General features: G+C 30.6%; 1 protein-coding gene across 1 annotated transcript in view; it reads right to left on the reverse strand.

Annotated features, from left to right (window-relative positions):
- Positions 1-12,129: 12,129 nt before the first annotated feature.
- Positions 12,130-23,980, reverse strand: part of LOC114335505 (uncharacterized) — a 134,866-nt gene continuing 123,015 nt past the window's right edge. Inside the window, exon 3 of the mRNA XM_050644723.1 lies at positions 12,130-13,774. Within this exon, the coding sequence (XP_050500680.1) occupies positions 13,169-13,774 (606 nt within the window). The 3' untranslated portion in view covers positions 12,130-13,168. The remainder of the gene's footprint in view (positions 13,775-23,980) is intronic.

Below are 23,980 nucleotides of genomic sequence, written 5' to 3' on the forward strand. Positions count from 1 at the left end.
AGCACGTAAAGGTTGGAATAAATTCATTTTATCAAGAACGGACGATTTTGGACGAAAATCCCGAAACAGGTCAATTTTTATTTTTAAATTACGACTTTTTGGCATATATATCATACTAGTGACGTCACCCATCTGGGCGTGATGACGTAATCGATGATTTTTTTAAATGAGAATAGGGGTCGTCTGATAGCTCATTTGAAAGGTAATTCAATTCTTTATTCAGTAATATAAACATTAACATAATTATTTATACAGGGTGCCCAAAAAATTTTTTTTTTAATTAAATTTATTGAAACAAAAAGAAGAATGTGTGTAATTTAATTAATTCAAAATACATTTTACTGCTATCAGAAAACAGGAAAAAATGTTTATTTGGCAAATAAATATTGTTTTTTGCTTAAATTCAATATTAAAGCAGCCACCCACTAGCCTCGTGACAATTTGAACAATTAATTTAAGCGAAAACCAATGATTATTTTGCAAATACACATTTTTTTTTTGTTTTCTGAGAGCAGTAAAATGTATTTTGAATTAAATAAATTACATACATTCTTCTTTTTATGCCAATAAATTGAATCCAAAACAATTTTTTTTTGACACCCTGTATAAATAATTATGTTAAAGTTTATATTACTGAATAGAGAATTGAATTACCTTTCAAATGAGCTATCACACGACCCCTATTCTCATTTAAAAAAATCATCGATGACGTCATCACGCCTAGATGGGTGAAGTCACTAGTATATTATATATGCCAAAAAGTCGTAATTTAAAAATAAAAATTGACCTCTTTCGGGATTTTTTTCCAAAATCGTCCGTTCTCGAGAAAATGAATTTATTCCAACCTTTACGTGCTCACTGTATACATTGCTAAAAATTTATGTGTTTATTGCTAAAAAAAGCTATAAACACATAGTGTTTCCCGTGCCTAATACATGCGTTTACATGCATGCTACGTAGAAACAGCCTCGCTTGCACTTGTACCTACTCTACCTACTCGTTCGATTTTAAATGAGAAATCATTGAAAACATCACTCCAGCACTAGGTGTTTATACTTTTGTTTAACAATAAAATAATAACTTTTTAGCAATGCAAATAACTAAAACCGATATACTTTGACTTGAACTTTCAAATGCGGTAAGCAGAATTGCTATTTTATTTTTTAATCAAAAGTTATTCGGGTACAAAAATTGCAATTTTTCGATTTTTTGAAAGTTCCACCGCGTTTATCTCGAAAACTATGCATCCTACGAAAAAATTTGTAGGAACACTTTTTGGTTAGAATGGCCCAAAAAATACAAAAACATGTTTTGTTTTGCGAGAAATCGCTGTTATGTAATTCCTCAACTTCTTTGTTTATAACAATCTTATCGACATCCGGATCAACTGTTACCCAAAAAATTCGTGTTCTACGGGTCAAAATACATAAAAAAAAACTTGGGTAAGTCCATCTGAATACAGGAGGCCGTTGTACCCCCCTGGCGACAGGACTAATTTGAAAAAATTAATCTTTTAACTGAGTGTGAAAGAAGGAAGAGAGAACATAAAATCTCTGAAGTATTATAACAAAGTGGTAAAAAGTGTCTTAATTGTCTTATGAATAAATTTAGGAAACATTTTATTGTATTAAAACCAACGACTATTAAAAATGCCCATTAGTTTGACGACATTATAAGAAAATGAGTATTGTCCAAATTAAGTGCGACAATGTCGGTTGTGCAAAAGAGTTTAAAAAATCAAGAAACCAAATCAGGTATCTTATTAAATTAACCAAATATGAAACACTGCAGTCAACACTAAAAAGCTGTTTGTAACATCGATAAAAAGTCAATTCTTCGAATGGGAGTAAGATTGTTTTGCGGTGTTACTTTAATGTATTAAAGTTTTCAATATACATATTTACTAAAGAGATATTCGCCGTGTGCAAGTAGTTTTAGGGGATACGAGAAACGATCGTGCGCGAATAGTGCAGAAATCTTACAACTTTTTTAAATAATCCATATTGTCAATTGAAATTGTCAAATTGACGTATATTTCATACCTACTGTCATTGAAGAAGAAAAATTATATGTTGCTCCGCAATATTGATATGATATGCAACTATTATATAAGAGTAAATTTAATTAATTGTATTTTGCTTGTAGTACTGCAGTTTAATAATTAATTTTATTTACTACAAACAATTGTTTACCTTTTAATAATATTAACTCAGTCTTACTTTTTCTTATTATAATTTTTTTGTGCTATGGCCTTGACAATTATCCAGTAACCAGGACCAATATAATTGGCCAATATAATTAAAACTGCGAAAAATGTTGCTGAGATATAAAACCAGGTATCGCTTTTCCGAACTTGCACGGTCCTAATACCTCAGGAGACATAATAACACAGGAGAACAAAAACTGGACAGTGAAGACAAACTATTGAGGAATAAGGTTTCAAATAATAACTAACCTACACATACTACACATGTTGCAGTGAATGTGGAAATAAATAGAAATAAGCACTTAGGATTGGTATTAGCGAGTAATGGAGAAATATATAGAGATGCATGCAGTAGAAATAGGTTTGGAGGGATAAAATATAAGGAAGCAAGAAGTGTCTTGTGCGACAGAAAATTTACGACAAATGCATATGACGAAAAAGAAAATTTTTAGATGGCTGAATGGAGTGACAAAAAAGAATAAAATTAAGAATATATTAAGTACATATATTAGGAAAAGACTAGGAGTGGCACCAATTGATGCCAAAGTCAAAAAGCATATAGTCCAGAAAGCCACTGTGCATCCGCTAGGAAAAATATTCTAAGTCGGATTTTTTGCACAATCTTACTCAAAAAGGACTCCTTTTAACAAATTTGCATGTTGCCAGGACCAAAAGGTGGTCAAAAATTTTTTAAACGTTTTTTTTTTGTTTTTTTCCTAAAATTATTTTTTTTGCATGGAACAAAGTTTTTTAAATTTTTGTGGATCATTCCAAACAGAAAAGGTCTTTAGTGACTTTTCTCATTTATTTTTCTTTCTTTATTTATTTTCTGAATTATTTTTTTTGCATGGAACAAAGTTTTTTAAATTTTTGTGGATCATTCCAAACAGAAAAGGTCTTTAGTGACTTTTCTCTAAAAATAATAGTTTTTGACATATAAGCGATTAAAAATTGAAAAATTGCGAAATTGGCCATTTTTAACCCTCAAAAACTATGTGAAAAACTGAAAATTTGAATGTTGCCAGGGTAGGTAGATATTCTTTAAACATCGATTGATGAAATCCCGAAGAGTATTTTGCAATATAATATTCAAAACTCCTTTGTTTTTTAATTGATAATCAAGCGTGCACGACACTATTTTCCACCAACAGTATGGTGCAAATGAAAGGAATAAATTCGTTATTCCGTAAACAGGCGACTTTAAGGAAAAATCCCGAAACAGGTCGATTTGTATTTTTAAGTTACGATATTATGGCATATATCGTATACTAGTGACGTCATCCATCTGGGCGTGATGACGTAATACATGATTTTTTTAAATGAGAATAGGGGTAGTGTGCTAGCTCATTTGAATGGTTCTTCAATTCTCTATTCAGTAATATAAACATTTATATAATTATTTATACAGGGTGCCCTTCTACTCCTTTTTTTTTCAAATAATTTAATTTAATAAAAATTTTTTGGACACCCTGTATAAATAATTATGTAAATGTTTAAATTACTGAATAGAGAATTGAAGAACCTTTCAAATGAGCTACCACACGACCCCTATTCTCATTTAAAAAAATAATCTATTACGTCATCACTCCCAGACGGATGACGTCACTAGTATACCATACATGCCACAATATCATAACTTAAAAATAAAAATCGACCTGTTTCGGGTTTTTTTCTTAAAGTAGCCGGTTTACGAAATAACGAATTTATTCCTTTCATTTGCACCATACTGTATACACATGCAACAGTGGAAAATAGTATCGCGCACGCGTGATTAGAAATTAAAAACAAAGGAGTTTTGAACATTATATTGCAAAAAACTCTTCGGGATTTCATCAATCGATGTTTAAAGAATATGTACCTACCTTGGTAACATTCAAGTTTTCAGTTTTTCACATAGTTTTTGAGGGTTAAAAATGGCCGATTTCGCAATTTTTCAATTTTTAATCGCTTATATGTCAAAAACTATCATTTTTAGAGAAAAGTCACTAAAGACCTTTTCTGTTTGGAATGATCCAAAAAACCTAAAAAAACTTTGTTCCATGCAACAAAAATAATTTTAGGAAAAAAACAAAAAAAAAAACGTTTAAAAAATGTTTGACCACCTTTTGGTCCTGGCAACATGCAAATTTGTTAAAAGGGGTCCTTTTTGAGTAAGATTGTGCAAAAAATCCGAATTAGAATATTTTTCCTAGCAGATGCGCAGTGGCTTTCTGGACTAATAGTTTAAGATGATTTGGTCATGTTCAATGTTGAGATGTTAATTACCCAATACAGCGAATTGCTGACTTGCGGGTTCCTAAAAGGAGTAGAACGGGAAGACTCAAGATAGAAATTTATGGAGAAATGTAATTAGGGAAGCCTACCTCGCATAGGGGTAAAGGCAAAGAAAATGATGATTATTCTAAATGATGTACCTTCTCTAAAAGAAGTACCTTCTCAGAATAACGAAAAAAAATTACCTACATTAACTATTACTATGCATCTCCAAATACGCCGATTACATACCCACAAGTTGAATCTTACGTTAACCGATAGATTATGATGCCAATATGTTCAATGATGTTCAATGAAAACATAGTTATTTGTAACAATTTTTAACGAATTATAAAAAAGTTTTTTCTTCCAAACTACTTGTTTTTAATAAATCGGGTTATTTTAAAACGAAATGTATTTTATTGATTTTTTTGTAAAATGCTTATTTTCGTTAAATGCTCCAAACGCTAAAATTGGCTATCTTTCGGCATTTTTAATTATTTATTTGCATTTTACGATTAAGGCCATCGGTACATAATTCGCAAATATTTTACGGCTATCCCTACTTTTTCTCTCTTTACACGGCAAATTACGTGTAGTAAAATTCAAACTGGTATGGATATGTAAACATTACTAGAACGTCATTCTACTTGACAATGTCATGATTAACTTTAAAGAGATGGCTTTTGAATATTCTTGGATAACTGTTATTTGTATAATTGCAAATTATTAATTCAGTTAATAAATGTGATAATTTTTTCACTAACTATGTAGTCAGTGATTGTAATAATTTATATGTACAACAAAAACTAATACTTAATCAAGAAAAGAGGAAAAGTGTTAAAGTGATTTTTTAATAATATATTGTTACTATGGAACGCTTACAATTTTGAACATCTTTAACAACAAAATACTTGGATCACAGAATATATTATCCTGATGTATTCTCTGCTTGGATCTTCCACAAATAATACACAATAAATAACTTTTTATTGAGTTAACATCTTAAATCAATTATTTATCAAATACACTATGTATATATATACATTATTTAATCAACAACTCAAAATATTCCCGATGCCATGTCAGATATTTAAAATTGTCACTGTCTGACTGAGAATATGTTGACAATAGGTTTATTCTAGCAAACAATAAAACTAGTCAGAAACCGTCAGCAAACATTTGGTCAGTGAGAGAACATAATACAGTCACCAGTGCTATCCCCTCTACTCGCGCTGGTCCACTATTCGCTGATGGTTTCAAACCGTTTGACACTGATGCTAGAACAAACCTATTATTCTATTCGACTGAGTGTGTTGTAAGACAAAGATAGATTTGGAAAATATTATTACGGACATTGTGTTCATTTTTTTCGGATCCTAAAAAAAACAATAAATATTTTTGAAAAATTTTAACGTAGAATGAAAGACTAAATTATTACCGAGGGCCGAAAGTCCGTTAGAATAAATAAAAAGTTTATTTTGAATGAAATATTTGAAATTAAAAATCACACTAAATTTTCTCTTAGTTTTTCACCTCTGTGACTTATTGAAATAAACATTATAGAAGTTCTCAGGGATTTTCGGCCCTCGCTAATAACGGAATCTTTCATTCTGCGTTTAAATTTTTCAAAAATAAATACTTATTACTTTTCTCAGGATTCGAAAAAAATGAACCCCCATTTGAATGGCATTGCAGCCGAAAATACGTACCCATCCCCTTAACCCTTAACTACAGAGATCCGGTATTTTTTACCGGCGGGCATTCCCAAAATGTGCATTTCGTGGTAACCTCACCACTTACAAGTTCATGTGTCTCTGTACCTCTCGGGCAGTTTGTATTGTTGCAATGCTAGTCAAAGTGAGTAGTGTGTATTGTCAATATTTACTTTTCTAGCACACATCAAAAATCTTAACCGGTAAACATTACCGGATGTCTGTTTTAAGTAAGTATTTTTATAGAGTACTATATTTGTAAATCTGAAATGTGTATATTATTTTTTTGCGTTTTTAGGAAAAAAGAAATGGACTGTGGAAGTCATCCTGGACCTTCAATGAAGGTTAAATTTGAAGATACAAATTTTGAGGCCACTTTGCAAAAATGGAATTGCCATTTAATTCTATGATAATTTTACCCTTGCAGATTTTTTCTCATGGATGTAAAAACTTTCGTAAATGCTATTTTATGTTTCCTTTGTCATTCTATGTTAGGTTTAGTTGTTAAAAAAAGTCTAAATTTTTGTCCATAGCATTTATGGCCGTTTGTTTCAATAGACCAAAAATGTCACCAAAATTCTCGTTTAACAGATTATTCTTTAAAAATCTTGTACATATTATATTAATAAAATCACTCATTTTACCATTTTTTCCATATCTAGAGACTCAAGAAAAACACATAATGCATATTTTTTTTGTTTTTTATCATTAACTTTATATTTTGACTATTAGTCCTGTCGCCAGGGGAGGTACAACGGCCTCCTGTATTCAGATGGACTTACTCAAGTTTTTATTATGTATTTTGGCCCGTAGAACACGAATTTTTTGGGTAACAGTTGATCCGGATGTCGATAAGATTGTTATAAACAAAGAAGTTGAGGAATTACATAACAGCGATTTCTCGCAAAACAAAACATGTTTTTGTATTTTTTGGGCCATTCTAACCAAAAAGTGTTCCTACAAGTTTTTTCGTAGGATGCATAGTTTTCGAGATAAACGCGGTTGAACTTTCAAAAAATCGAAAAATTGCAATTTTTGAACCCGAATAACTTTTGATTAAAAAATAAAATAGCAATTCTGCTTACCGCATTTGAAAGTTCAAGTCAAATTCTATCGGTTTCGAATATATACATTGCTAACAATTTATGTGTTTATTGCTAAAAAAAGCTATAAACACATAGTGTTTCCCGTGCCTAATACATGCGTTTACATGCATGTTACGTAGAAATAGCCTCGCTTGCACTTGTACCTACTCTATCTACTCGTTCGATTTTAAATGAGAAATCATTGAAAACATCACTCCAGCACTAGGTGTTTATACTTTTGTTTAACAATAAAATAATAAATTTTTAGCAATGCAAATAACTAAAACCGATATACTTTGACTTGAACTTTCAAATGCGGTAAGCAGAATTTCTATTTTATTTTTTAATCAAAAGTTATTCGGGTACAAAAATTGCAATTTTTCGATTTTTTGAAAGTTCCACCGCGTTTATCTCGAAAACTATGCATCCTGCGAAAAAATTTGTAGGAACACTTTTTGGTTAGAATGGCCCAAAAAATACAAAAACATGTTTTGTTTTGCGAGAAATCGCTGTTATGTAATGCCTCAACTTCTTTGTTTATAACAAACTTATCGACATCCGGATCATCTGTTACCCAAAAAATTCGTGTTCTACGGGTCAAAATACATAAAAAAAACTTGGGTAAGTCCATCTGAATACAGGAGGCCGTTGTACCCCCCCTGGCGACAGGACTATATATTTTATAATGACCGGTAAAAAATACCGGGGATCTGTAGTTACGTGGTAATATTGGGATGTCTGTAGTTAAGGGTTAAAGTAAGCATTTTACGAAAAATATAACTTAAATTATTAAAAACTTAGGTGTATGGAAATGAATAAGCATTTTTTTATATTTGTTTAAAAACTGTTAGAAATAAATAGATTACTATAAAAAGTTTTCGTAAACTTTTCAACATAATATCTTGACATCAAAATCTGTCGATTAAAACAAACTTCAGCTTGTCTGTGGGTATGAAGTTGACAACGCCACCCACATAACAATAATATATCATAAACAACCACAATAGAAAAATAAACAGCTTCGAATTTAAAATAATGGAATTGCGAGTAGATATAAGTTGCGAAGAATTTTGAATAATTCACAATATTTTTATCCTTAGCCATATTCGATGCGACTTCAGGATTTTCTGTATTCACGAACGGAAACTTTAACATGAAATTCGCTTGTTCGTCTGAGAATGCGCCGAATAACATCTGTTGAATTCCTTATAACGAATCTTTTTTGGCATTGATAAAATCTAGACGAGACGTACCAAGTGAGTTTGTCGGAAATTACCAATAAAATCAGGTTCGTTCCAAACCTTTTGAATGTTGATATATGTAATAAGAGCTGAAAATTCAAATAACGGTATCTATTTAAACCTATAACATTTAGCGCAGTATACCTGAGCTATTTTAAAATCTATTAGGTAAATCAATTCGTAACTGGTCCAATTACCAATGGTTTAAAACAAAACAGGAAATTATAACTTAAATTTCATTATCCAACCCACCAAGATAAGATAAGAAGAAGAAGAAATTTTATTAGACCCATTTTTGTAACCGCTTATTTTCATGCTTCATACGTCTTTCCTATAGCGTTTTGCGTCCTCACAATAATATTTCTTTCATAGGTAAGTATTGACACTGATTTGTTATACATATTATATGGTGGAAGGCACTTATGGATTATTTATTTATATACCAAGTCAATAAAGAGTCTTAACTGACGTGGTGCATAAAAAACTGTATCGCCAACATAATTTGATATTGGTTTTAATACTAATTGCAATTTACAATTAAAGAACTTTCTAAATTTTAGACGTAATAATAAATTCATAACAGTGATGACAGATAACTTTTTGGTAATTTGGTAATATTGGATAATTACTAAATCGGTAAAGTAGAATACCAGCTTTTCGAATATGTAAAAATATTTTTTTTACCGATAATATTTATAAAATACTACAGAATTTCACTTTTTGACATACATTTAATTGATAATATCCCAAATTTTGTACAATATTTTTAATAAATAAAGTAAATAAATGTTAAGTTCATTCAAATAAATAATCGAACACGGCCATTGACCAATTTACATTCAATCTCGGTTAATTTGATTAATAATCGCGGCAGGTAAAGTAAAATTCTTCTTTCAATACAATAAAGTGATACTTTACTGCCGCAAATGAGGGCAAATAAGTACAATCATGAATGACTTTAGAGACGGTTGGCGACAAAATTATGTCTGTTCTTGTTTTCAAAATTTTTTAAAAACGCTGAGACCCGTCGATATTTATATAATTTATATAAATGTGCGCGATCTAAACATAAATTTAAATATACAGGGTGATTTACGCAAGCCTAGCATAATCCTTTAGCCTAGCTTTATTTTTAATGGAACCTCGTGTATATTTTTGTATTTTTAAAAGCTGCTTAACAACCTTATTTCAATGTATCATGTAGGTTGCATTATAAAATTTATTAATAAAAAAATTAATAATACAAGGTAAAATTTTGAAATTAACAATTATAGAAACGACTTACGGACTAACATTGATTTTGTCCGTATTTTGGGTGCTTTATAAACATAAATTTAAATATACAGGGTGATTCACGCAAATCTAACATAGTCCGCGATCTTTAGTTTTAATGAGACATCCTGTATATTTTTATGTTTTTAAAAGCTAGCTAAAAACCTCGTCTCAAAAAGCGTATTATGTAGGGTCTATTATGAATAATGCAAAATGTCATTTTTAAATTATGTATAATTTTCGTCAAGACATAAAATTTTGAAATAAATAATTTATCGCACTTTAAATAAGGGTATTATTTTTTAAATTAGCTAAATAAGACATAAACTTTCTAAAATAAATAATTGGGTTTTGTATTTAATATCTCAATGACGAAATTTATAAACAATTTCAAAAGTTCCCCTTGTATATTCATAATATTGTACATAACAATAGTTTGTTAATATCAGGTTGTAAAGGAGTTTTTAAAAACATAAAAATGTACCTACAGGATGTTTTATTAAAAATAAACAAAGATGATAGACTATGCTAGACTTGCGTGAATCACTCTGTACATTTAAATTTATGTTGAAAATGCGCACATTTAAATTTAAAAGTTAGTGTGTCCCAGTATTTTTTTATATTGTAAAATAAGGACACCAATATTTTTATTCCATAAGTAGCTGTCACAGCAGCTTGTTAAGGAGGTTTCAAAAATATTAAAATATACAGGGTGTTTTATTAAAAATAATGGTTATGGACTATGTTAGGTTTGCTTTAATCCCCCTGTACATTTGAATTTATGTTTAAGCGCACATTTATAGATAGAAATCGACGGGTGTCACCTTTTTTATGATTTTTTAAAACAAACACAAAAATAATATTTATTATTGTATAAGTGCCTTCCACATTGTATGTTGATCTGATGATTGTTATTTGTAACACACGTATAACTTTTTTCAAGTTTTTTAAAAAGGGAACAAAAGAAAAGCAATAAAATACAGTAACAGTCAGCTAAATACGGAGAAAATAGAAATATTAGAAACTTGGAGAGAACATTATACAAAGATATTTGGGGTTAAACCGATAGAAAAATATTTAGAAGAAGACGAAGTAGTGTAAAAATTACGGAGATAACAAGCGAAGAAATGAAAAGCCATAAACAGAATCAAAACAGGAAATGCATGTGGGGAGGACAATTCGGATAAACCAATATTCAAGAATCAACGCAAAATGTGTGAAAAAACAAAATCGAACAGGATGAGAACATAATTTGAACATTACTAAAATCTCTCAATATATTTATTTCGTATCAAATATGATAAAAAAGAATATGTAAATGTTGCCAAAAATGGAAATAGTCCATTGAAATGTTACATTTAGTGTGCATTTCTTAGAGGAGTCAATTTTATTTTTTTTAATGTATAGAGGGGTTCAGTAGAAGCTTAAGTTCAAGTTTTTGGGGTTGAGGCCCTTGTCCCCCGGCCGCCATCTTGGAAAAAGAGGTGCAAAGGGCTTTCGCGCTGTATCTCGTAAACTAGCTACCCTACAGAAAATTTAGTTTTACATAAAATAAGTAAATTAAATTTTCTACAATTTTATATCTAATACTTTTTATCGTAAAATGACCAACACAAAAAATTATAAACAAAAATAAGAGAAAATTTTGTAAGAAATTTCCTTTTATAGGTTATAACTTTTTTACGTTCATTTCACAATAAAATAACATCATAGCAATTTTGTAGAGGATTTTTCAATAAACAATTTTCACTATAAAGTTGTTTAATTTTATTTATTATCTAGGTTTTACAGCGCTCCAAACTTGACCAGATTCTCGAATTCTCGTAGAAAAATAATGCTTTTCTATCTATACATATATTAGACGAGCGGCATTAACCGTTATGCCAACCACGAAAATCAAATTTAAGGTGAATGATTAATTTTGGTCTATTTTTATGTTTTCAAGGTCGCTGAATCCGAATATGAAGTTTATTTTTATTTGGAGTTGGTGGAACATGTTAAAAAAATAAATTTTATACAAAAATGCCAAAAATCAATTTTGATGATTTTTCAAATTTACCTCGCTGTATCTTTGGTCGCTGTAAATATTTCCTTTTAAAAATTTTACTCTGTCATCTTTAAAGTATGTAGATAGCAATGAAATTTCTCCAAAATGTTTATACACATTAAAAAATGAGTTGTTAATTTATTAACATTTTGTCATCATATTTCGTTAGTTTCATGTTTACTTAAAAAAGTTGATTGACAAACTTTTTAGTTTATAATTTTAACCAACACAACAATAAAATATAGTTCATGAAGAAGTTTTTTGGAAAATTTTAAGTCAAAATATATAATAGGAAAAAAGTTATGCTACTTCATATACAAGCGGCACACCCCAAAAAACGCTTATATCTCGAGATCCTGACCACGGTGTGGTGAATGGCTAATTTTTATCATACTTTATGATTTTGATATCAAAAATCTTTTTTTTGCTCTGATTAAGAATTTTGCATTTTGCGGTTGCGTCATTCTTCTTCTGAAGCGGCGAATTTGTCCTCAAAAAACTTCTTGGGCCTTTTCTATATATGCTTAGAGTTATAACTTTTATAGTGGGAAGATAGGTCAAAAACAGATTAATAATAGCATAGGAATGTTAAAATCATAATAAATTGTATGAATAAAAAATATATATAGATAGAAAAGTAAGCCTAACTTTTGTTTTTATTGTATCCCTATGAGCATTCGAGAATCTGGTCAAGTTTGGAGCGCTGTAAAACCTATATAAATAAATAGAATTAAATAACTTTATAGTAGAAATTGTTCACTGAAAAATACTCTACAAAATTGCTAAAATGTTATTTTATTTTAAAATGAACTGAAAAAAAGTTATAAGATCCAAAAGGAAACTTGTTAAAAAAATTTACATATTTTTGGTTATATCTTTTTTGTTGGTCACTTTACGATAAAAAGTAATAGAAACAAAATTGTGGAGAATTTAATTTGCTATATTTTATATTTAATTAGATTTTCCGTAGAGTTGGTAGTTTACGAGATATAGCGCGAAACCCCTTTGCACCCCATTTCCAAGATGGCGACCGGGGGACAAGGATGGCGACCCCAAAAACTTGAACTTAAGCTTCTACTGATCCCCCCTATACATTAAAGAAATAAAATTGACTCCTCTAAGAAATGTAAGGTACGGCCTAAAAAATGTAACATTTTAATGGACTAAAATTTTAAAGTAGTTTAAATGTAAATTGATTATATCAAATTGTTTCTCGATGACGAGGAAAATATTTGAATGTTATAAATTAAGGTGTATAATGCATTTTGAGATATTGATATCAAACAAATAAATATAGTTATAAAACTTATTTTTGATATAGTTTACACAAGATCAGTCATCGTGTCCTGTCACACGGCACTCCCGGAAAAACTAAAATCAGTGGTAGTTCGTTTACCAAAGTCTGAAAAATTTGTTTCTGGCACATGAAAAGTCTCTATTTTCGTAGCACACTTCTTTCTATTTTTCGCATGCTGCAAGGTTTTGCTCCGACCGCAATATCCACTCGAGCTCGTACTGCTTGAACTCCCCAAATCGGATACCCCCAAGAAACCTTGATGAAGGGTATTACTAGCTGAATGGTCGAAATGCAGAGTGCCATATTTCATTGGCAGGTTTGAAAAGGAAAGCGGAGCTGTGGAATTATGGCTTTTGATGGTGATGGGTACAGTCTGCCCAGCAAGGGTTTGAGCTACTGAGAGGGTGGGCTCAGCTACGTTTGGGATTATACAAGTCTGTTCCCTATGTTCTAAAATATAATCTGGACATTTGTTCGTAGAGCAGACGTCAGGGGGCGTCTTCGTCATCATCGATCCAGTTTCTGTTTCATAGTTGGGTCCCTCTGTCTCATAAGGATCGTATTGGAGGGATGTTGGCATGATCGGTTGTAAATAATCACTTGACATCTGATGATGTTCTAGAAGTTTTCTTTCTGCTCCTGGTACCATTTGACGTACCTGAAACAATTTAAGATTAATCTGTAGTTATTATCGATATATGAAACAGGAAAATATTAAAATTTTAACAATAACCAAAATTTATCATAAAATAAGAATATAGTAAAATCTCCTATAAAAAATACCTTTTATAAAGGATTTTACTAATTTTTTGTGATTCACGGTATACCTACAGCCAACTACAGGAAACTACACTAACCGGCACAAAATTCCGCCACCCAAAATTTTTGACTAAGTTTGACAATTTATAACTTTATACTTTGTACTCCGATTTTTAAGATTCTTGCACCAGTTTATAGGTACATGTATTGCTATCGTTTGTTATTATGTCGGTAACACAAAAAATTTTCTTGCATGGTATTATACGGGGGTGAATGGAAGCGTAGTATTTTCTCCAAACTTCAAAACATTCTGTGGAAAAATAAAAGTGCTGATTTTGTTTCATAGTCCTGTCATATTATCCCAGAGGTATCACTAAAATTTTGTTTTTTTAATTATCCGAATATCTCTTTTCTTGTAAGAGCTGTACCATTTTTTGTACATAAAACACTGATTGACTCATAAAATAGAGGTGGGATTGATAAGAGTATTTAGAGTATTTATGGAATGAATTAAAAAAAGCTATTAGCCGTCATCCTTGGCCTCCAGAAAATTTGGTACAGTTATGGCCGTGTTAGAGGAATATCGGGCTATTCTCCAGGCACGGATATCACATCTTTATTCGATGCCAAACGGATTGCGACCAGTCGTTGCTGTAAGAGGTGGACATACCCGCTATTGAATTGTTATGTTTTGTTTTAAATTTTGTTTTGGTTTACTATTTTAGTGCGTTTGATATTTTTAATTAAAAAAAACCTCCCAAGCAGTGTTTTTATTTACAGCTCTTACAAGAAGAGAGATATTCGAATAAATCAAAAAACAAAACCTTAGTGATACCTCCAGGATAATACAAAAAAAATATGAAATAAAATCAGCCCTCCAATTTTTCCACAGAATTTTTTAAAATTAGGAGAAAATGCAACGTTCCATTCACCCCCGTATAATGCCATCTAAGCAAAAATTTTTTGTTACCAGAATAATAAAAAACGACATCAATATATGTACCTACAAACTGATGCAAGAATCTTGAAAATCTGAGTACAAATAATAAAGTTAGAGACTGTCAAACTGAATAAAAAATTTTGGGTTGCGGAATTTTGTGCCGGTGATTGTATTTCCTGTAGACTATAGAAACAGAAAATAATATATACTTTGAATATTTTTGAAAAATTTAAACGCTGAATGAAAGATTACGTTATTAGCGAGGGCGAAAGTCCCTTAAATAAAAAGTTTCTTTTGAATAAAATAATTGCAATAATTAAAAATCACACGAAATTTTCTCTTTCTTCTCAGCACTGTAACTTATTAAAATAAACATTGTAGAAGTTTTCAGAGACTTTCTGCCCTCAGTCATAATTTAGTCTTTCATTCTGAGTTTAAATTTTTCAGAAATATTTATTAGTTTTCTCGGGATTTGAAAAAAATTAATACATTTAAAACACTTTGAAAATTTTGACAGGCAAAATTTTTGCGCCTTTCCCCTTAACAAAACTTTAACATCAAAGTAAAAACTTTAGTATAAGTAAAAAAGTAATTGATACAGGTAATTTAATTTCAAATTAAAAATCCAATTCTATTACAATAATTGTTCAAAACGAACGTTTTCGGACTTAGTAGTCCATCATCAGTGAACTTTGAACTATTTGCAATAAAAACCGCAGAACCAAAGACTAGTTGAATTTAAATTGTTGTTTACAGTTTGAAAAGTAAAAAACTGGCTGACTATAAGTCTACGAAGTTTTCGGGAACACAATTATCGGATCTTAGAATATAAGTAGGTACTTTTAACAACTTATCTATTTCTTTATGTCTTAAAACCGAAATTGCATATTTATGTACAGTCGGAAAAATGAAAGAATACCGAATACCCATGAACGATCACATCAATCACTTATTTTGTATTTGCTGTCTTTTTCTATAAATAACAAACGTTTGTTTAATCAATCACTTATTTTGTATTAACAGACAGTTATTATTAGACTATAAGTAGGTACTTTTAACAACTTATCTATTTGTTTATGTCTTAAAACCGAAATTGCATATTTATGTACAGTCGGAAAAATGAAAGAATACTGAATAGCCATGAACGATCACATCAATCACATATTTTTTATTTGCTGTCTTTTTTTATAAATAACAAACGTTTGTTTAATCAACCACTTATTTTGTATTTGCTGCCTTTTTCTATAAATAACAAACGTTTGTTATAGAAAAAGATAGCAAATACAAAATAAGTGATTGATGTGATCGTTTAAGGGTATTTTTTCATTTTTCCGACTGTATATTAATGTAGGTACAATAAAGCGATTTTATAAAATCAGTAAACTGAAAACGGTTTCATTATATCACTATCAACGATTAATGTTTGTATACTTTAACGACATATCAAACACTATATTTTTAATTAATATTTTATGCACACTAAAACCACCCCGGTGATAATTATATCATTAAATGTGATTTATAGAGATTTGTGTGCTTTGCAATTTATTCATTAAAATTATTTTAAACGACTAAACATTAAACAGTGCTTTTATTAGGTGACTGTATTTAACTGCTTTTTGCTATTTCATTATTTGTTGCAATTTTATGCAGGAATTAAATATTTCTTTTGTTATTTTTTGTATCTGACATGAGATTTAATATAAATAAAATTAATTTGGTTTGAATTTTATGCACGGATAGTTGACTCAATACCTAATTACCATTGATCGACATTGATGCAAAAAGAACTGGAACTGGTCCGTGAATGTTTCTTTCAAATCTGACGAGCATTCTCCTCAAAAATCTTGCAGATCCTAAATACATTTTGCTCTACCTATACCTATAAATACCTATACATATCACCTCTACATATAAATTTGCCTCCACGAAATGGTTTGTACAAGCACCTCCTACAGATGGACTTTGTCTTCAGTATCTCTGCTGAAAGTTCTCAAAACTTTCAGAAACTAAACTTAAAGAAGACGTCTTTGTAGGATCCGACTTTCTAGTAATGTGCGAAGTCTCAGAATTTTGTATTATTGTAACTAACATATTAAAGAAATTTAAAGAATAAATATGAATGTTTGATGAGCCTTAAAGTTCACGTTTTGAACAGTCATCTTGATTCTTCTTATTTTTCTTCATAGCCTTCTATCGTCCACGCTTGTAAACCCCAATCCAATCACGACTAACAAATAGATATGGATGCCATAGCGACATCTGCTAAAAACAATTCAAAGTTTTCCAAAGAAATAAACTTTCAAATAGACCTTTCAAATGAGGCGCTCAGAGCAACAGTGGCATAACCCACAAATTGAGCATTTTTAGATTATTATATCAATAAAAAAATAATAAGTGTACTTTGTACGCACGTAAGAAGTTATACTTCTATTATATGATTTCAACGAAATCAATATACTTTAAACCGTTTATTTATTATTAATGTAACTATTAAACTAATTTTATTACTTAACTACTTTCCAAAAATTTTTATAAAAACAATACCAAAAATTAAAAAAATAAAAGAATAAAACAGACACAAACACATTGAAAAATGCCAAAAAAAATTATTTCTGAACAATAATTGATGCCAAAAATTTTACCTAATACGTATTTTCTGAAAAAATTATATAATAATATACTTACAATTATAAAATATACTAAAAAAATAGTAACTTGCATTGGGGATCTAACCCGCTTCCCGTCGATCCCTCCGATCGAAAATCGAAGTGCTTTCCCATTTCGCCAACTTCGCGTGTCTGTCATGTGGGAATATACACCAACTGAACGTTTACACCATAAACTTTTTGACAGTAGTTGTTTATTACTTATATGAATTTAATCAAATCAGTTTGATTTTTGTGGAATTAAAGGAATATTTTGTGGAATAACAAAATATTAGGTGAATATCGGTAGAAATTTTGATGGTTATCAAATTATGTATATCAAAGCATTACATACTATTTTGGTAGATTCATTTTAAATTTTCCAAATAGGTAGGTACGTATGTAATTTTTTATTTTACCCCAGGCTGTGGGTGAAAAATAGGTCGATTTCAGGATATAATTCAGGAATTTTTGAAACCTATCAGGTGTTGTAAAGGACGATGCCAGGAATAACTTCTACTAAAATGTAACCAAAAATATTGTGCGCTTTTTTTTAATTGCGATTTTCATTTGTTAAATTTGTAATTTTTAATGATTTTTAATTTTGCAGCTTAGGATATTGAATTTAGAGAAAAACTTTTTAATAGAAAGGTGTAGTAAATTAAAAAACCTACAATTTGAGGTATGGTAAGTTTAATTTCGTTAATTGGTTATTGCAAAACAGCCTGCGAAATGTCCAAAATGGCCGTTTTTTACAATTGCATTATTTATTCTACAAATAATTTTTTTTATTTTTTAAAGTTTTAAAATGAAGATCTTTCAGTTCCAAACCTAAAAAAATTGTAAAGTCAGATTAACGAATTTGTTGCTTAGATATTATAAATTGTTTATCCCAAGAGGTCAAATGTCGAAGGCTATAACTTTTTGAAAAAAAAATCGTAGAGAGTTGGTGAAACATCCAATCTCCTTCTCAAGAGTTATATTTTCATATTCTGACGTAAATAAATGAGTAAAACATTTTTAAACTTCTAATTTTTGGGTTTGAAAATAAGGGGGCAAATTCGTTAAAAACATTTAGAGCTGAAGCGGCCCTGGACATCCTATGAGTTTTTAAATTACAGATTATTGTTGCTGAAGATAAAACGAAGATCTATAAAAAAATAAAAAATTTCTACGACCAACTGAAGCCGATATAATTTATGGGTTTGAAAATAAGGGGGCAAATTTCGTTATAAACATTTAGAGCTGAAGCGGCCCTGTACATCCTATGAATTTCTAACTTACAGATTATTGTTGCTGAAGACAAAACGAAGATTTATAAAAAAATAAAAATTTTCTACAACCAACTGAAGCCGAGATAATTGTTGTTTTTTTCTTAAATCGTGGTGCGTTTATTTATAACAATAAAGAAATTATTTTACAATCATTGACTAAAGAAAGACTTATATTATCTTTAAATAAAAATTATTATAAAATATCATTACATTTAATTATTAAAAATTATTTTTAAAATCGGTGCTTTTGCGAGCGGCCGAATTTTGCAAATCGCCCGGCTCACTTCAAATCTGCGCGCTCGGAAAATTTTTACGTAATAACTTGTATTAAATTTTGATAGAAAACAATTTAATAATATTACCATTATAATATACAGTCTATTTACCACTGTATTTGTTTCTCTTGATAAACTTTTATATGTGAAATTTAATTTCTGAAGAAATAATATTACAAAAATGATACATATATTATATGAAATATATAACTATATTTTTAATTTTTTCATTGTTATATAATTATAATAATAATAATGTTACTTCTTACTATAATATACAATATAAAACTTTTTTTTCTTGTAGTGACTATTAGTTTTGGATTTCACATATAAAAGTTTATCAAGAAAAACAAATACAGTGGTAAATAGACTGTATATTATAATGGCAATATTATTAAATTGTTTTCTATCAAAATTTAATACAAGTTACGTAAAACTTTTCCGAGCGCGCGGATTTGAAGCGAGCCGGGCGATTTGCAAAATTCGGCCGCTTGCAAAAGCACCGATTTTAAAAATAATTTTTAATAATTAAATGTAATTATATTTTATGATAGTTTTTATTTTAAAATAATATAAGTCTTTCTTTAGTCAATGACTGTAAAATAATTTCTTAATTATTATAAATAAAGGACCTACGATTTAAGGAAAAAAAAAACAATTATCTCGGCTTCAGTTGGTTGTAGAAAATTTTTATTTTTTTATAAATCTTCGTATTGTCTTCAGCAACAATAATCTGTAAGTTAGAAAGTCATAGGATATACAGGGCCGCTTCAGCTCTAAATGTTTTTAACGAAATTTGCCCCCTTATTTTCAAACCCAAAAATTATCTCGTCTTCACTTGGTCGTAGAAATTTTTTATTTTTTTTTAAATCTTCATTATATCTTTAGCAACAATAATCTGTAAGGTAAAAACTCATAGGATGTACAGGTCCGCTTCAGCTCTAAATGTTTTAACGAAATTTGCCCCCTTATTTTCAAACCCAAAAATTATAGCTTTAAAAATGTTTTACGCATTTACTTACATCATAATATAAAAATAGATGTCTTTAGAAACAGACTGGATGTTTCACAAACTCTCTATGAATTTTTTTCAAAAAGTTATAGCCTTCGACATTTGACCTCTTGAGATAAACAATTTATAATATCTAAGCAACAAATTCGTTAATCTGGCTTTTCAATTTTTTTTATATTTGGAACTGAAATCCTATCTTCATTTTAAAGCTTTAAAATATAAAAAAAAATTATTTGTACAGTAAATAATGCAATTGTAAAAAACGACCATTTTGGACGTTTCGCAGGCGGTTTTGCAATAACGAATTAACTAAATTAAACTTACCATACCTCAAATTGTAGGTTTTTTAATTTACTACAACTTTTTATTAAAAAGTTTTTCTCTAAAATGAATATCCTAAGCTGCAAAATTAAAAATCATTAAAAATTGCAAATTTAACAAATGAAAATCGCAATAAAAAAAAGCGAACAATATTTTTGGTTACATTTTAGTAGAAGTTATTCCTGGAATCGTCCTTTACAACACCTGATAGGTTTCAAAATTTCCTGAATTATATCACGTTTTTTCACCCACAGCTGGGGTATTAGGATACTGAAACATTTACAATTATTACGTACCTGTCGCTTTTAAAAAACTATTTAAAAATCAGTACAAATATAAACTTGCATTTTTCTCTGCCATCACAACAATAAAAAAATATATACACAACATTTTTTATCCATAATTTCCATATTGAACAATTATTGACATATGATTTTAATACCCAATCCGATCCCGTATAACGTTTGAGCGACTAATACACTGTCGGTGTGTGCATGCGCCAGGGAATATAAAAACTCACCCTCGTGCCTAAAGAAGTATAACTTCAAAAATATCAAGAAAATATATTATTATATCAAAAAATGCTAATATTATAGCAATATTAAATCTTCGGATTAACAAGTGTCTACCCAACCTACCTCTATATTTGGCGAAATGGCGCTACATAATTTGTAGCGCCATCCCATAAGCATAATGTAAATACAAAGGCAAAAATTGCATTTATCTCAAAACTTCGTTTTTGGGGTTAGGCCACTGTTACCTTGAGCGTCTCAAATACTTTATCTTTAAAAACTTTCAATACGAATGTTGGATTAAGGACGACTAAAGGGAAGATCTAAAATTTGCATTTGACTACCCATCTATCCATTTCTTCGAACCTTTCTTCGGCAGAGAGCGACCGAGCATTATATGTGGCGATGTTGAGGTTTATATTTTTGACGCACTTTGAATGGGGTTGGTTTACACTGGTCGGGTTTGTGGCATTTAAACACCGTGCTTGCCTTGCATGTTGGTGAGTATTCATATTTATTCCCACGAGTAGCTGGGGCTCGTTGTCGATTACTGTAGAGGCCCGCGTACAGGAACAAGGCTAGTTTTCAATGGGATTTCGCCCGGTGTTCCAAGAGCATCGTTAGCGGCCGCGTGACGTGCGACCATTCATTTTTTAGTACGATAGCTTCTACCTTAACTTACGGATTTTTTGCATCTGCTTTTCTCCATATTTTGTTGGGTAAGATGGTAAGCGAAAAATGGTGTATATGGAAAGAATCTGTAGTAGAAAGAAATATAGTGACCCGTCTGCCTTCGGAAACCTAATCGCCATTCGGGGTCGGAAAAAACAAGAGTTAGCCAAGAGAGGCTGATAGAAAAGATTAAAGACATTTCACTCAAGACAAGTTGAAGAAGAGTAAAATGTGAAGGCCCTTATGATCCGCCAGGTGCGTTTCATAAGCGTATGAGTATTGGTATGCTTTGTGTTCCCGCTCATACTTTGGGGTGTTGAATACAGACTGTATGGCTCGTCCAGCATGCCATAGCATGGACCGGTCGATCGGTCGACCGCCTACAAAATGGACTGACGACTTAAGAAAGGTAAATAAAAACTGGATGAGAGCGGCGCAGGATAGATGGGGTTGGAAACAAGGGGAGGAGGCCTATGTTCAGCAGTGGACTTTTGAGGCTGGATGATGATGATGACCCATCTATCCAACGTGGCAAAATTCCAACGAAGAGTAGGTCTCGATATTTAGATAAGAGTAAACCTAATAAAATTATAAAGGAATGTCGTCGTGAAACGAAAACAAGAGATATTATTTCAATTTGGTCAGAGACCATAAACAATCTTAACAATTTTATTCTTATTGGAAATCATCAGAGATTGTATATAATATATAATATATCTCTAAATCAACTAACATAAACCTATCTGAGTATCGAGATTTATTTTTCGTTGGAATTTTGCCACGTTGGATAGACGGATAGTGATATGTAAATTTTAGATCTTCCCTTTATATATATATATAGTGGCTAAAACATCTCCGTGGGGGTAGCGCTGCCTTTACAGGCTCTCTAGATCCATGTTTTCGAGGTGGATCAGTCATCCATTATTCTTTTTCTTAAACTGCATTACATGTTCGGTTCCAGCTCCTTCTGTCTCTTGCTCTTTCTTCTGCATTTCTAATTCCCATCTCCTCTAGATCTCGCTTCACCTCTTCCAGCCATTTGGACCTCGGTCTTCCTCTTCGTCTCCTTCCGGCCGGAGACCACTTTGTTACTCTGTTTATTATCGCTTCTTCCTCTGCTCTCCATACATGCCCAAGCCATCTCAATCTTTGTCTTTTTATTCTTCTGACTATATCTTGCCCCTTCAATTCCTCATTTATTTCGTTATTTCTTCGACTCCTGTATTCACCTTTTTTTGTTGGTCCTAATATTGCCCGAATTATTTTTCTCTCAGTTCTTCTCAAATTTTCTTCGTCTCTCTTGGTCATTGTCATCACTTCTGCTCCATACATTAATGTCGGTCTAACTAATGTTTCATAGAGCCTTAATTTAGTTGTTTCTGTTAATATTTTGCTTTTTATAATTTTTTTGTTGGCTTGGAATGCTCTATTTATTGCCAATATTTTCTCTTTTATTTCGGTTTCTCTTGTTCTATCATTTAACAGCATGACTCCTAGGTATTTATATTTGTACTTTTTCAAATTTGTATCTTCCCACTTTGACCTCTCTATTGGTATGTCTTTTTCCTAATCTTAACGTTTTTGTTTTGTTGTATATATTTCTACCATTTGCGTTAATATATCTTTTCTCTTTGCCATTATCACGACGACATCGGCATATGCTACAATTTTACCTCCTCTATTTCTGAGTGTTCCTTTGTTCATTTTTCTGGTAATATATTCTATTGCCATGTTGAGTAATGTTGTGGATAAACTATCACCCTGTCTCACTCCTTTGTTTGTTTCGAACTCTTATGTTTCCCCTATTTGGATTTTCACACTTACTCTTGTATGGCTCATCTTGTATGTTTTATAAGTTTTCTTAATTTAAGAGGTACCTGTAGCGTTTTTAATACTTCGATTAGTTGGTTTCGTTGATGGAATCAAAAACTTGTCTAAAATCTACGTAAAAGTATTTCTAAGTTTATGTTAGATTCGTTCGCCTTCTCCATTATTTGTTTTAGTACGTATATCGCATCTATTGTGGATTTTCCTTTCCTGAATCCATATTGATATTGACCTATCTTATCGTCCGTTGCTTCCTGTAAGATCTTCCCTTTAGTCTTCTTCAATCCAACATGCGTATGGTTTGCAAGTAATAGAAATTACGATGGCGCATCCAAAAAATAGGTCTCACTAAAAGTTTGTTTTTTTTTGAAATAAAACTTATAATTGCTTTTAGCAGATGTTGCTACGTCACCCATATCCTATTGTTAGTTGTTGTGATTCGATATTAGTAGGCTCGGGTTATTTTAGTTTGTTCAGAGATACCCATACATACAATCTCTGATGATTTCTAATAAGACTGAAACTAGTAAGATTGTTTATGGCACTCTCTAAACAAATTGAAATATAATACACCTTTTGTTTTCATTTCACGACGATTTCTTTTGTATTATCTTTGGCCCTATC

This window comes from Diabrotica virgifera, chromosome 2 (assembly GCF_917563875.1).
Source record: "Diabrotica virgifera virgifera chromosome 2, PGI_DIABVI_V3a".
NCBI classification, from domain to species: domain Eukaryota; kingdom Metazoa; phylum Arthropoda; class Insecta; order Coleoptera; family Chrysomelidae; genus Diabrotica; species Diabrotica virgifera.